At 38.1% G+C, this 15135-nt stretch overlaps 1 protein-coding gene and 1 pseudogene across 1 annotated transcript; both read left to right on the top strand.

The window, feature by feature from the left end:
* Positions 1 to 4610: 4610 nt before the first annotated feature.
* LOC124986484 (ragulator complex protein LAMTOR5-like) lies at positions 4611 to 4883 on the top strand (annotated as a pseudogene).
* A 1783-nt stretch (positions 4884 to 6666) lies between these two features.
* On the top strand, positions 6667 to 8689 carry Rps23 (ribosomal protein S23). The gene is made up of 4 exons (XM_047556696.1): positions 6667 to 6720; positions 7174 to 7333; positions 8240 to 8360; positions 8497 to 8689. Exons 1-4 carry the CDS (start codon positions 6717 to 6719, stop codon positions 8641 to 8643), a joined length of 432 nt encoding a protein of 143 aa, XP_047412652.1. The 5' UTR covers positions 6667 to 6716; the 3' UTR covers positions 8644 to 8689.
* Positions 8690 to 15135: the final 6446 nt, after the last annotated feature.

The following is a 15135-nucleotide window of genomic DNA, read 5'->3' as shown; positions in this document are numbered from 1 at the left end:
TCTCATAGAATTTGATTGGTTAAAGATAGAAATGAACAAAATCCAGATTATAATAGTTCACTAGCAAAATATCATAAGTTTGTACTTCTTGCTCCCTGTGGGTGGGAGGGACATACAACTACAAAGTTCAGAGCCTAAATGCTGCCATGATTCCAACCAAATGCCACTAAATCAACATTTGAATTGATTAGAATCAAAATTGGAAATCAAATAGCTAAAAGTCCTTTTAATCTGTTAATGTGTTGCCCTTTAATTTTCTCTTCAACTTCATGGAACATGGATAATGTGCCAGATTAGTGACACATTCATTGCTCAAGCTAAACTGAGACAGAAACTCCGCTTTTGCATAAATGCGAAATTGACAGGCACTGTGCTAGATTCTTTACCACGAATACATAGTAAAAACAACAACAACAAAACATATCCTCATCCAACAGAAGCTCCCAGTGCAGTAATGCAGAGAAATGTAAACACATAATTACTGTGATAACACCTTTGGGATGTTTACCGGTGAAGTTCCTTGAGGTCAGTCCCTTTGAAATTCCAGGCAATGAATGATTAAATAAAGGGGACAAAGAGGCAGGTAGACAAGAGACTCTGAGAGTGTTTGTGCTACCTGCAGCGCAAAAGAGCCTTCATTGGAAGAATTTACTAAATAATATATTTAATGTGGTGACAGAGGAAAGTAGGAAGGGAAGCTCAAAGGTCTAGAATAGCCTCAGAGATCTGGGTCCCAGAAAGGAAAAGGTTTCCATCACCCTAAAAAAATGTTCTCACAGGAAACCTGCAGGGTTCCCAACTCAACTGCAATAGTAACTAGAGTTTTAATTCACTGAAATAAAACTCAGTTTGAGAATATATGCTGCGATGCTACCCTGTATTTAAGGCCTTCTTTAATTTTTTTTTTCCTCCAATACTAGAGATCAAAATCCAGGGCCTCCGGCATGACAGGCAAGCACTCTACCTAGAACTTAGCTACATCCTCAGCCCTGAGGCCTCCATTTCTAACATGAGCATAATGGTTTCCTTGGACATAAATTAACTAGTACACTTCATTTCAAGGAGAATTGTATACAATTACGTGGTAACTAGTTCAAGATGGTATTTTCTAAATGACTAACAATTAAAATTGGGATTTTAACTTAAAAGCCATCCAAGGAAATTTTAAAATTCATGTGCATATGAGCACATTCTATCATAGTATGTGAAATGACCATGCGTTTGAACTGGTTACAGATTCATTCATTGTAGCTACTTGAGAATTAGTAATTGCTGCTAGAACCAGCATGATCAGAGAGTTATTGTTTTAAATCAGTAGAAAAAGTACTACTTCATTTTGTGTAACTGTATAATCCCAGAATACCCTCACTTCTCATTTTCTGGCTTTCTCTATTTTCTTCCTAGTCCCTCTTACTCTTTTTTCTTTTAAGACAAGAAAAATCTTGTCTTATATAAATCTTGTCTTATGTTACTTTAAGTAACATAATCTTAATGATATAAAATGCCCAAATTTGTGAATATTTATTGGTATTTTTATATGTATATAATAATTTAAATATTTTAAAATAATCCAGAAATAATCATGGTAAATCTTCATCTTACTGTGGCATGCAAAGGCTGAAACAGTCACCTCCTCTGCCATTCCTCATCACCAAAGATCAACAGGGTCTCACTGAACTCAGCACAGATTTGGTTCATCTACTCAATGTAAAATCACTCCAAGGAAGGAGATACTAAAATTTAATATTCCATTGCAGTAAGGAAAATTATCCTTTTTTTCTTATAATTCAAAGGTCTCTACTGAAATAGAAGCCTATTTTCCTTTGTTTGGTTCTTTGTCAAGCTAGGGAACACCTAGAGAATAACTTTTAATATGCATATTAAAATTATAGCTCCCTTCCAGGAATTTCACAAAGGGCATCAAAGAACAGTTTTATCAATTTCCCCTCGATCCTACACAGAGGTTTAATTATAAAAACAGGATTTTTAAATATCAGGCCTGAATATTATTAAGATTATATGGCAACACACATTTATTTCTTTAGTTCCACCTTGGAGTAGATTTGAGAAGAAATAATCACTGTAACAAACAGTGACTTGATTGACAGAATAAGAAATCCCATTCATTTTGGATAAAGGAAAAATTGTGTTTAATAATTTAATCAGGTAAAATGAAGCACTCAACATTCATCACTAGTAGTTATACAGAGCATGTAATGATAGGTCTTACTCTCACTGCTTCTTTATTCTCACTTAAAGCTGTTATTTTAACTTGTCAAATCTCCATAGCAACTGCTGCCTCAATTTTTATAGCTAAAGCACTAGGAATCATTTTTAACCATACTAAATGATCCAACATTGTCAACATTGTTAAAATCTTTGGCTCTTCTTCCCCCAAAAAGCAGACTTCTCCCCAGTATAACATAAAGAATCAGCAACACCCTTGACCTAATCTCATACCTGATCTAACTTATGAATGTCATTCTTTCTCCTTAGTTGTGGGGCAAGGGTGTCTCTGAGAGAAATGAAATAAAAACGCCCCTCTATCTTCCCTGAGTGCTACTCAGCTGAGAAATAAGACTGGGGTAGGACAAACAGAAGCTGAAATACTCCCTATATTACTATTAAAGGTCAGAATGTCTGAAAAGTTTAGTGTAGAAGCAAAATGAATTGTAACTGAGCTTCTCCTCCTAGAAGGCAGACATGGAAGCCTACAGGCGAATGCTGGTGAAGAAAGAGGAGAGAAGCGTGCTCATGAAGTGAGCAGCCTCAATCCCAAAAAGGAAAAAGCTGGACATGTCCAGACTATTATTCCTAAATTTACCACAGATGTCACCCCTCCTCACCTGGCATGGAATAAGTGACAGACAGAAACCAGCAGTTTTACTAATTGAGCTCCTTCTAGTTGGAAGAAAACTTATATAAAAGAGGGTAAACTAATCTTTCTGCTCCCACTCCCAAACACTGCAAGAGCTACCAAATAGGATTCATTTGTAACAAAGCATCTCTTCCTTTCCATAAAACTTTAATAATCCAAAGATATCAGATTGCAGTTTATAATAAAAATATCTTTATCTTAACAACTATAAACTCCTCATTTTCCTGATATTTAATTTTCTGGAAAACAGTCTTCCATCTATTTTGTGTCACATTTACTTATTTTTTCTAAACCTAAATATCAAAAGTCTGCCTTATACTAATGTGAAAATCAACAAATGAATTCTGGTTAAATAAGCTAACTTCTTTAAGTTTCAGTTTCCTCTTTGTAAAATGGGGCTATCTACCACAGAGAGATTATTTTGAGGATTCAAAGAAAGTATGCATGTGAGACATTTAGTATCCCCATGCCTGGCACCAAAACAGCACTAAGAGCATATTAGAGATGGTGATGGTAGTGATGATGATGACGATATGATGATGATTTTGCTTTCCTTCATGATAAAACTCTAAAATATATTCTGAACCTGTGGCATGTTTTCATCTCCAGTGCTACCTACAATCTCTCACCTGGACTACTAAACAGCCCTTCTTGAATAACCTGAGCCTTCTCTTGCCTTGTACAGGTGCTCTTCCACAGCAGGTAGAGTGATCTTTTAAAAAATGTAGATTAGATCTCGTCACTCTCTTACCTGAAGCCCTCAACTGCCCTCTCAAATTCTGAATCAAATCTAAACCCCTTATCCTGGCCCACAGATTGGACGTGAATTGTCCCTGCCCACCTCTTTAGCTTCACCTTCCTCTATTTTCCTACCAGTTTAGTACCCATTAGCCATGGGAACCTTCTTTCTTTCCCTTTGACTCTTCAAGCTAACTCTTGTCTGAGGGTTCTTTTGGGGAAATTTAAGGCCAATTATCAAAGTATAATCCCTCCTACTTTCACTTCCCAATTTGGGTAATACGTTCTTTCTTTTTTAGTACTGGAGATTGAACTCAGAGGCACTTTACCACTGAGTTACATCCCCGGGCCTTTACTATTATTATTATTATTGTTGTTGTTATTATTAATGTATTTGTTTGTTTATTTTGAGACAGAGTTTTACTAAGTTGCTGATGCTGGCCTCAAACTTGCAATCTTTGACCTCAGCTCCTGAGTCACCGGGATTACATTCATGTGCAAGACCAGAAGTAATAAATTCTTCATCAGGTAATAAGAAGTTCAAAATTCAAAGTTTCAAGAAACAAAAATAAAATCCATTTTTTCCTTTCTTAGCTATAGTAATAATTATCCATGGTTCATAACACAAAATGACCACTGGTTCATGCCTTATGTGTGGGACTTGTTTTGTATTTATAATAATGTAATAATTAAACCCACTACTGAAAATAAACCATAACCCAATATTCAGCTATGATCAAATCTTTCCACCTAATGTCACTATCATTCTGAATATGTGATACAGAAGACCAGAATAGCACTATAAACTACCTTCAGTAAATTAATATTTATAGAACATTCCACCACACATCAGCAGACTATACTTTCAAGTTTACATGGAAAATTCACCAAGAGTGACTATATTCTGGGTCACAAAGCAAATGTCAAAAAAGTTTTAAATCAAAAAAAGTTTGACACACCACGGGGTCCTGTGCCAGGGTGAATATCAGGTTGGATGGGGGCAACTTTGGAGCAGCACTTGGATGATATAGTGAAGAATCAGTTCATTGTTGGAGTCCTGTGCACAGATTCACAAGGATTTTATCTGGGCTGTTGTGGGACCCTGTTAGATGAATATGCTGGGGTGATACCTATTGTAGCCCAGCAAGCAAAGTTAACCTCTGACCCCACTGATATTCCTGTGTTGTGCCTAGAATGAGATAATGGGAACACTAGGACCCATAAACAGGATGGCATTATGATGGCAGTGCACAAAACAGTCTCTTGATGTCTCTCATCAGTTCTCCAGTAGCCTGTAATGGGGACTCAATCCTACCTATGTTAATTATCTTATAAAACTACTTAAGTTCCAAAGAGTAGGCCATTCATTTAATGTGGATTGGGGACTTTTCCATTTATTTTAGAGTAAGGTGCATCTTAACCTACCTATCAGGATTTTAGTAAGAAAGAATCCTGTTTTGAAGCAGCAGGTCCAGGTCACTTTGTATATAAGATTTTGTTATGTTAAATAAGTCAGCTTGGAGAAAAGTTAAAAGTACATTCTTAGATCATAATAAAATTAAGCCAGAAAACAGTAACATATCTAAAAAATCCCAGATATTTAAAAACTAATATATGTCTAAATGATCCTTGGTCAAAAGGGAAATTGAAAGGAAGTTAGTAAATATTTTGAACTGAATTAAAACTAAAACCTAAAGAAACTTGTGGCATACAATTCAAGAAGTGTTCAGGGTTATTTACACAGATAAATATTAGATAACAGAAAAGGTATCCAATGAATGACTGTAGTGAATTCCAATAATTTTATGTTGCTCAGCATTCATTTTGAATATGGTTAAGTTGGACTTGCTCAGACCACAAGCAGGGCTTATTTTCCATTTCTCTACCTATTCCAAATTTCCCACTGTAATTAATCCAGGTATCTACCTTAAACGACTACCTTCTAGGGATGACATCCTTATGGGACAGCTACATACAATCTAACTCCTCTCACTGACTCCAACACTGCATGAACACACCCAAACGTAATTTCTTTTCCCCTCAGGAATGTTCTACAGAGTGGCTCTCTTGGTAGGAATATATTGGACATAAGTCAAACGAGTCACAGTGTCTCCCAGTAACACCTGTAAAAGGGGGCATCTGGTCACAAGTTAGACGCTGAAGCACAGGGTAAGGAAATATCCTGTGAAAAGCACACTGTTAACATCCATGACCACATCCTCTGGATCTCCATCAAGGGAGGGTTAGAGTTTATAGTCACTCTCCTGGGGAGAGACCTCAAAACCAAAATCTTGACTTTCCTTTTGATTAGTTTTAAATGTACTTAGATATATCACCTGTGCCCTCACACCTAGAGTATTAACTTTACACGATTAGAAACAGTTGCTCTTAACTGCCATACCCCCGGTGTATAGAAAAAAATTGTTTTAAAATTTTGTTGAGTGAATCAACATTCCAGATAACGCTAATATTTACTTCATTTTAAAGGAGAAACATGAGGTTTAAAGAGTTAAAAAATAGCCCAAGGTCGCACAACCAATAAATGGCAGCTTTCAGTTTTAAGGCCCAGCCTAACTCCAAAACTTGGATTTAATCACTACACCACGTTGCCTCACTAAATTCTACAATTTACTGTGCTGCTTTTGAGTGTGAATTAGGCTCAGAACTCTAATTTTCTAAGCTGTGTTCTGAGGGATTCCACTCCACCACACAAAAACCCAGCCCAGCAGCCCGTCCCCGACCCTGATGTGCCAAAGTCAGGCCTGCGGGTTTGTCCAGAGCGCCTGCGCGGCCAGCGGACGTCGCGCAAGGATTTCTGGGATTGGTAGTTCGCGTTCGCCCTTGTCCCCGGCTTTCACCTGAAAAAGAAATAACTGTACAAATTACATATCTATGAATTTCATGCAAACTAAACCATACGCAGGTTCTGGCTTAGGAAAGTGATGCAAATGCGTCGTTTTCAAACGAGGCACCGACCTCTGGACAGGCATTTCACAGACACCTGCGTGGGGTCCTTGGTTGGGCGGGGCTTGCTTGCAGTGGTTTGTGGGTTCTTCCTGTGTTCCTTCTCTCTTTCGCTGGGCCCCGTGGCACCGACAGGATGGGTGAGCTGTGCGGGTCAGGGCTGAAGGGGCCGCAAGCGAGATCTGTGGCCCCGGGACGGGCAGGCGCAGGCGAATAGAGCAAGGAGTAGGTTTCCGATGGGCAGGCCTAACCGGGAGGGCTGGGAAGCGCAGCTCGCGCGAGCACATGGTCCGGCGCGGAAGAGGCCCATGTGGCGAAGCGCGACCGAGCTCGCGTTATCCACGGAGGCTGACGCTAGTTTCTTGAGCATTACCGCGGGGCCTCACTTTTTGAAAAACGCACTCACTCTTGTTCTTTTGTCTGCTCCCAACGTTTATTAGTTGGTTCCTGGGAAGTTTGAGATTCAATGGCCCGTTGTACCGAGATTATGATATAAGGGTTAAGGGTTTAGTCCAGGTGAAGCTAATGTGCTAGAAGGTGTGCAAAATGATGTCGTAGTTTTACGGAGTAATTACAGTGATTTTAATTTTTAGGCAAGTGTCGCGGTCTTCGTACTGCCAGGAAGCTCCGTAGTCACCGACGGGACCAGAAGTGGCATGATAAACAGTACAAGAAAGCCCATTTGGGCACAGCCCTGAAGGCCAACCCTTTTGGTGGTGCTTCCCATGCAAAGGGAATTGTGCTGGAAAAAGTGTATGTGTAGTCTCTTTCTTTAAGCTTTGTTTTACTATGGCCCTAGAAAGGAGTATGTTTATTGAATTGTTTTTAAAAACTGCAATAAGATTTCTAGATTTTAGGGTAGCCGTGTTTGTTTGGACATTTAGGGGGCAAGATTGCAAAGCACTGTTGAATTTTGAAGTTTGTAATGTTAGTGCTTTGGTGTTACATACAAAGGATTTTGATTCCATCGTTGTCCTGGGAAGAGTTAAGAAGATACAGATGGGGGACATAAGTGAACACTTGTGTGTAGAATCGGGTAAAGAAAATGATACCTATCAACGGGGCAATGATTGTAGTCAAATAATTTTTCTACTTGATAAAATAAGGTAAACAAATGACTTGTGTAAGGAAATACAGCCAAGATTGAGACATCTGAATTTGCCAGTATTTGGTTTTAACTTTTTAAAAAAATAATGATTTCACATTGTGTCACGTTTGTTATAATTTGAAGCCAGCCTTTCTAGCTCTAATTCTTTAATTATCTTTACAACTCCTGGGACTATAAATATTTTTCCATTATGCTATGAAACTCAGATTGAGGAAAAACTGGTTTGAAATCACAGGATTTGAGGGATTTAGACTGGATTGAAAAGATGAAACAATCTGATTAATTCTGTACTTACAGTATGTATCCCTTTTCCAAAAAGCCAGTTCACTCAGAGGGGCATGATGGCACACACCTGTAATCTTGTGATGCTGAAGGCTGAGGCAGGAGTATTACAAACTGGAGGCCAGTTTTGGCAACTTGAGGAGATGTCTGCCTCAAAAAAAAAAAAAAAACAATTGGGGATGTAACTCAGATGTAGAACACCCCTGGGTTCAATCCCCAGTATTGCCAAAGGAAACAAAAAGTTCACTCTGTGATGCCATTTATTTCAGAGGGGTTGAAGCCAAACAGCCAAATTCTGCCATTAGGAAGTGTGTCAGGGTCCAGCTGATAAAGAATGGCAAGAAAATCACAGCTTTTGTACCCAATGATGGTTGCCTGAACTTTATTGAGGTGAGTGTTTCAAATAAGTTCAATCTCTTGTTTCTTTGGGGGATGGGCTCCCCCAGTTTTTATCCGATGAGTGGGAATTTTCTTATATTTGTGATTGTCATTGACACCAGAAGTAAAATTATTCATCTATTTTCAGGAAAATGATGAAGTTCTGGTTGCTGGATTTGGTCGAAAAGGTCATGCTGTTGGTGACATTCCTGGAGTCCGCTTTAAGGTTGTTAAAGTAGCCAATGTCTCTCTTTTGGCCCTATACAAAGGCAAGAAGGAAAGACCAAGATCATAAATTTTGCTGATGAAAATAATAGTAATAAATTTCCATATTCCAGAAATGTTTTGTAATTTATTTTCTCCCTCTTGCTCCCACAAGTTACATTGTGTGTTTTGCCAGTTTTAGGAAATGGAAAGAATGGTTATTTGAACATTTGTTAGAATAAGTGGGATTAGTAACCAAGAACAAAGTTCCTTTAGTCCATGGAGTAAAGGAAATGACTTCTAAGCTTGTAATAAATGTACAGTGTTCTACTCTAGAGTACTTTTAAAACTGATTGAATTTCTACTTAGATATTTTAGCAGTTCTCGAGTTTCATTGAATGGGGATCCATGGGTATCCCTGGAAACACATTCTTGCCACCATCTCCCTGGGGCTCCAAGATGATCAAGAACCCTCATAAATTCCCTAATCTGGGTGGGGGTTTTGTTTTTCATGGTTTTTTTGTTCGTTCATTTGTTTTAGTTTCTAAAGGTGTCAGGATGTATGTTGTAATTGTGTTTAAAGCAGGAATGATTTAGTTGATGGAAGTACAAGCCAGGCAAATTGAGACATAGAGGGAAAGGTCATCAAAGAGCAAGGAAGACCCATAAGCCACATAATTGGTCTTTTGAGTGCCCTTTCTCATGAGTATCAGTAAGTGATATATTTTGTCCTTAAGCTTTACTTATATGTTGTGTTTTGATAACTGTTAAAGATAGGTGTTGATGGAACTTACACTATCCAAAATTTTGTTTTGGAATTTCTGTAAAGTGGCATGACTGTTAGCCTTCTGAATTCTATTAGTGATCTAAGGAACTCCTATTGACTGCATTAATAAATGTGGTTCATTTGTTTGATCAATGCTTAAGCCTTAGGATGTCTGGATAAATTTGCTTTTTCATAGTAGCAAGATCCAGGTAGCTTATGGATGCATAGGAGATCCTGTAACAAGTGTTTCTGTCCATGCTCCCAGCAGCACTGGCTTCTTAGTTACTGAAACGTGCATTCCCCAACTACCTCTTGATCTCCTCTAACATTAGGGGAGGTCATTGTCACCTCCCATTTTGAACCTAACTGACAAGGTGCCCCAGCATATTTGTGCTTTTCCTGATCAAACATTCTGTATTTGCACAAGCACAGGCAATCTGGCTATCTTCATCCACCACCCCCGGAGTAACTTTTGGCAGGTATAGTGGCAGTGTTGGCTAAAAGATTACCAATGGCTGATCTTGTGTGTGACCCTTTCACATAGGCCTTAACTAACTCATCTCCTCCAATTGGAGATTACTGAGGTCAGTCACTGGCTGCAACCCAGAAGAGAGGTCAGGTGGTCCAAACCCCAGGTGTCTGGTAGCAGAGCAGGGCCACAAAAGTGAGGTGAGGCAGGTCTGGAGTTTGGCTGTTGCAGTGTTCTTCCGAGGTCCCTGTGACTGGAACTCTAAAGAGCACACCTGGGAACTCAAGACAGTTCCCACAGTGGCTTGCTGGAGCAGTCTCTAGGATACCCAGGACACCCCTACAGGTTGCTACGCCATCTATTGGTCCCCAAGTCTGCGGGTGCCTCAAACCCAAAAGCATCTGAACTTTAATTACTTCTGCCTCCTCAGGCTCCACTACCTGGTGATGAGGCCCTTCTTCAACAGGAAGCCTGCACCTAGGCCCATGATGTGCCCCACTGAGCAAAGATGGTAGAGTAAGGGATGAGGCACTTACCCAGGGCACAAAATTTAAGCAAAATCCAAGCAACTTTCTTCATAGACACAGGAAAACATTCTAAAATTTATTTGGAAAAGTGAAGGGACTGGAATTGCTAAAGCAAAACTGAAAATGAATAAAAGTGAAGCAATCATAAAACTTTATTTTAGAATTTTATTTATAGCTCTAGTAATGAAGATTATTACTGGAAAAGGGACAGAGATCAGATCAATGAAAGGATAGAAAATCCAAAATAGTACACAAAAGTATGCTTAACTGATTTTTAAACAAAAATAACCAATGGAGGAAGGACAGTCTTTTCAGTAAATAATGTGAACTTTTCTTGCAAACAAAAAGAATCTTCGACCTAAACTTCACACATCATAGAAAAATTAACTCAATGAATAATATATCTGAATGTAAATTATAAAGCTATGAAACTTGGAATCAGAACCTCGACAACTTAGGTAGTATTCTTAGACATTACACTAAAAGCACCCTCAAAAAAGAAAAATAGATGTGTTGAACTTGGTCAAAATTAACAATTTTCACTAAAGATCCTATTAAGATAAAAAGAGACCCCAAACTGGTTTCTTTTTAGAAGTATTTTAAAGGACTCGTATCCAAAATATAAGAACTTTCTCAATTCAAAAGTAATGAAACAATTCCATTACAAAAGGAAGAAATAAACATCTCTTCACCAAAGATAAACACATGGAAAGAAAGTTATCCTGAAAATGCAAATTAAAACCCCAATGAAATATCACTGTACACCTATCAAAAGGGCTAAAATTAAAAATACAGAACCAAATAGAATGTGGAGCAACTGGATCTCATATTTTTGATGGAAATATAAAATAGTACAGTCACACTGGATAAAATTGGGCAGTTTCATGTGAAGTTAAACATATTCTCCATGACCCAGTCTTTGGCCATTGTACTCCTAGGTAGTTACAAACACGCAAGTTAAAACGTATGCACATATGGTGACCTATGCACAAATGTTGGTGGCAGCTTTATTTGTGATAGCCAAGAATTGGGAACAACTTAAACATCCTTTAGTGGTACATCCATAAGTGAAATACTATTTAGTCATAAAAAGAAACAAACTTGTTACATGCAACAACTATGAATCTGAAGAGTATTCATAGAAGACCAATTTCAAAATATTGTGTATGATTTTATTTATATAATACCCTTGAACTGACAATTGCAAAGAGATCCGTGGTCAACAGGGATTAAGAGACAGGAGCAGTGGCATGTGTCTGTAATCCCAGCAGTTTGGGAGGCTGTGACGAGGATTGCAAGATGAAAGAAAGAAAGCCAGCCTCAGTAATTGAGCAAGACTGTCTCAAAACGAAAAAAGGGTGGGGGATGTTGCTCAGTGATTGAACACCCTTGGGTTTAATCCCTGGCACCAAAGGGGAGAAACAAAGGGTTCACACAAGGGAGTTTCTTTGGGGTTTACAGAAATTAATACTTGTGATAGAGTTTCATAGTACTACTAATCAAAATAAAAGTATATTTAAAAATTGATGAACTGCAAGTAAAGTCTGTAGTTCACAGTGTTGTACTGCTGTTACTTTTCTGATTGTGAAATATTCTCTGGTTCTGAAAGATGTTATTTGGGAAAGCTGAGTGGACATAATTTCTTCAACTTCTGGTGTATCCTCTGTGGGTGTGTGTGTATCAGAATTCCCTAAGCCACTTGTTAGATTTCAGATATCAATCTTCTGGGGAAACAATCTATCTTTAAGGTGCTCCAGGGAGAATCTGTCTTTCTGATAAACTCTCAGGTATTTCTTAGATAGCAACCCCCTGGTTTTCCCCACTTACAGGAATCATTGATCTTATCCAGCCACCTCATCCTACAAATTAGAAGCCCAAAAAAGGTAGCTCTTAAGATTTTAAAATTAATTTGCCCAAGTACTCAGGACAGTTGAGATCAGAACACTAGTTTGTCCTCTTAACTGAAATTGTTTCAGTTAGAATGTTATCCCATTGCAAAACAATAAACACTGTCTTAACAGTAGCTACTTAATCAGTTGAGGCATAAATCTAAGTTTCGGTTTTGTGTCTTGTGAAGGGAAGAAGGGTGGTATAATGTGATTAGTAAAATTTTTTGTGTGTGTTTACATGGAAATATTGAAATGCTCCAGTTAGTAATATTCTGGAAAAATATTGATACACCATTAACAGTGTCTCAGACATGCGACTTTCTTTCCTTTTTGATAAAGCTGAGAGACACATTTCTACTTTGACATACATACAAATATGAATGTGTATCTTTGTGTATATTAAATTCTTGTATTTCATTCTAGGAAAATGTCTAGGATTTTGTCACACTGGTATAATATTCCTGGATTCTGTTTGAAGTTGTCAAAGTAGGTAACATTTCTTTATTGGCTTTGTACAAAGTCAAGAAAAGAAACCAAAGTCATAAATTACCATATTACCATAACATATTAACAACTGCATATATAATCTATTTTAACTCATAAAATTTGTTTAGACCCTTAAGTATTAATTTGCATAATTCTGAAATAATAGTTGGGAGGATTGTCTTCCAGGTTGTTACTGAACATTTCTGGTTTCTAGCACAATCCGTGTCCTTATTTGGTGAAGTGATGCTTTGTGAGTTTATGAGCAAGAAAAATGGATTTTTAAGCTTATTAATTTCCATGGTAATGTCACCATAGGAACTCTAGAACAAAGTGTGAAAACATTTGACAGTTAAATGTTTGTAATCATAAATAGATTGTCTGATAGGAGAAAATCATTTTCTAGAGTGGATACATTTGAAGGAAACAATAGATAACCAAAATTTCCAAACCTGCACACCATTATCACCTCATTCAGAAAGTCACTTTAGCCTTTAATATGTGATATGTATTTTTAAAAACAAGGGGGCCCTTAATATGTAATTGAATTTGTATCTTAAAAACCCACAGCCCTCATTCAGCCAGGCATAAACACTATCTCAAATCCCTTCCTCAGTGCATTCTGCCTCCCAGACAAGGTGATGCCAACGAGAACCACACCCTTGGGATCATCTAGTCAGAAGTACCAGCTCCATCTGCAGGTCCTTTGCCAGTGATCTCCTTAATCATTTGTGGCAATAAGGACAGACATGATTCTGTTTTCTAATCTACTCACAGTAAAGGAGGCTTTGTCATTGTTGCTTAAACCTACCTTTCCAAAACTCACTGTGGTTAATCAGAAACATTAAGGGGTGAGGGGGATATTTGATATTTGGCTGAGTTAAAAGTGTAGGACAGACACAGCATGCCCAAATTTTCAAAATTCATATGCTAATGGTGCTTCCTTGCCTCTTAGCAACCAGCTAATGTTTTAAGTCTGTTCAGTAGTGAGCTGAGCAAGCCATGTTTTAAATGCTTCATTTTGGTCACAATTGAGGATAGTTACAACTGTCACTTGTTGAAGTATGTTTTGTCCATTAACGCCTGGTTTGGAAACAGACATGAAGCAGACTGTTGTATCATCTTTTTTCTCCAACAGTTTTATGAATTAATTTATAATAAAGATTTTTTCCTATATAGTTTGACAACTTTGGGTTGTTCTGTGTGTGTGTGTGTGTGTGTGTGTGTGTACGCATATGCGCGTATGTGCACACCTGTGATACACACACTTTCTCTCTCCTCAGGTTCCTAGCAGGTTATAAATATCTTTAGGCTCTTACATCCAGTACCTAATAGTTGATTTTGTTCATTCTGCATTTTACACATTGTCTTATGTTTATAATTAGGTACATTTTCCCCTGTCACTAAACCCTCTTCCTCTTGCCCATGTTGTTTGTGTCTATGTAAGTTAAATACTGAAAGAAAGCTACTGTGAACTAGAATTCATTTGCCAGTATTCTTGATCTAGGTTTTGTTCCATAGATGGATTTTAAAGGGTCTAGGAACCTCCTGAAACTGTATGCAGAATTTTTTTGATTACTTGGGTGTTGTAATTTTTTTATAACCTAATTTTTTTTTCTTTTGAAAATGGGTTCTATTCATTTTCCAGATTTTTCACCAGAGGGGATCCTACCCAAGAAACCAGTATTGTTTTAAATCTGTACAAGAGTGAGCAGATTTATAATGTTCCATTTTAATTACAGCTGAGAACAATCAAGAGAAGTTATCTATGGTTTGACATTGTTTATGAAATGTCCCCAATATGGTGAGGGTCTGTGGATTGTATTAGTCTTGATTGCACTGCTATGACAAAATACCTGAGATTGGGTAATTTACAAAGAAAAGTGATTTATTTAGCACACAATTTTGGAGGTTCAAGAACATGACACTGGCATCTGCTAAGCTCTAGTGATGGCCTCATTGTGGATAGCAAAACAATGGTAGGAGTGGATGCAGAAGACAGATTCAGGGAGGTGCAAGGCTCACTTAGAGCAACACATTCTGCAGGGAACTAATGTAATCTCAAGTCCTGAACCGCTCCTATGAGATGGCATTAATCCATTCATGAGGGTGGAAGCCCCATGATGAGTAACAGGTGAGCAGTGGGAACATGAGGTTAAGGGGCTGACAGACTGGACCTAGTTACTGACCCCCACAGGCTTTCTTTTAAAAAACAATTTACATGGGGCCCTGTCCTGACCTAGGTCAATAGGATGTGCCACGTTCTCAGCAAACAACATGTTATCTACAGGAGAAATGAAGGCCCAAAGATTCCTCCCTGTTAATAAGAATACAAGTTGCTCTGAAGTGGGGTACTTTTATGACTTTTATACTGATCAAAGATTCCAGGACTCAACGAAAGGATTTCACAGGGTTTGGCTCCCTAGTGGATAGAGCCTTCCTTACTGTA

This window comes from Sciurus carolinensis, chromosome 6 (assembly GCF_902686445.1).
Source record: "Sciurus carolinensis chromosome 6, mSciCar1.2, whole genome shotgun sequence".
Lineage (NCBI taxonomy): Eukaryota > Metazoa > Chordata > Mammalia > Rodentia > Sciuridae > Sciurus > Sciurus carolinensis.
This window is presented reverse-complemented; position numbering and strand designations above follow the sequence as displayed.

Coding starts and splice junctions, on each gene's coding strand:
- Rps23 (XM_047556696.1), top strand. Junction 7,334..8,239: donor GGAATTGTGCTGGAAAAAGT/GTATGTGTAGTC, acceptor CATTTATTTCAG/AGGGGTTGAAGCCAAACAGC. Junction 8,361..8,496: donor GTTGCCTGAACTTTATTGAG/GTGAGTGTTTCA, acceptor ATCTATTTTCAG/GAAAATGATGAAGTTCTGGT.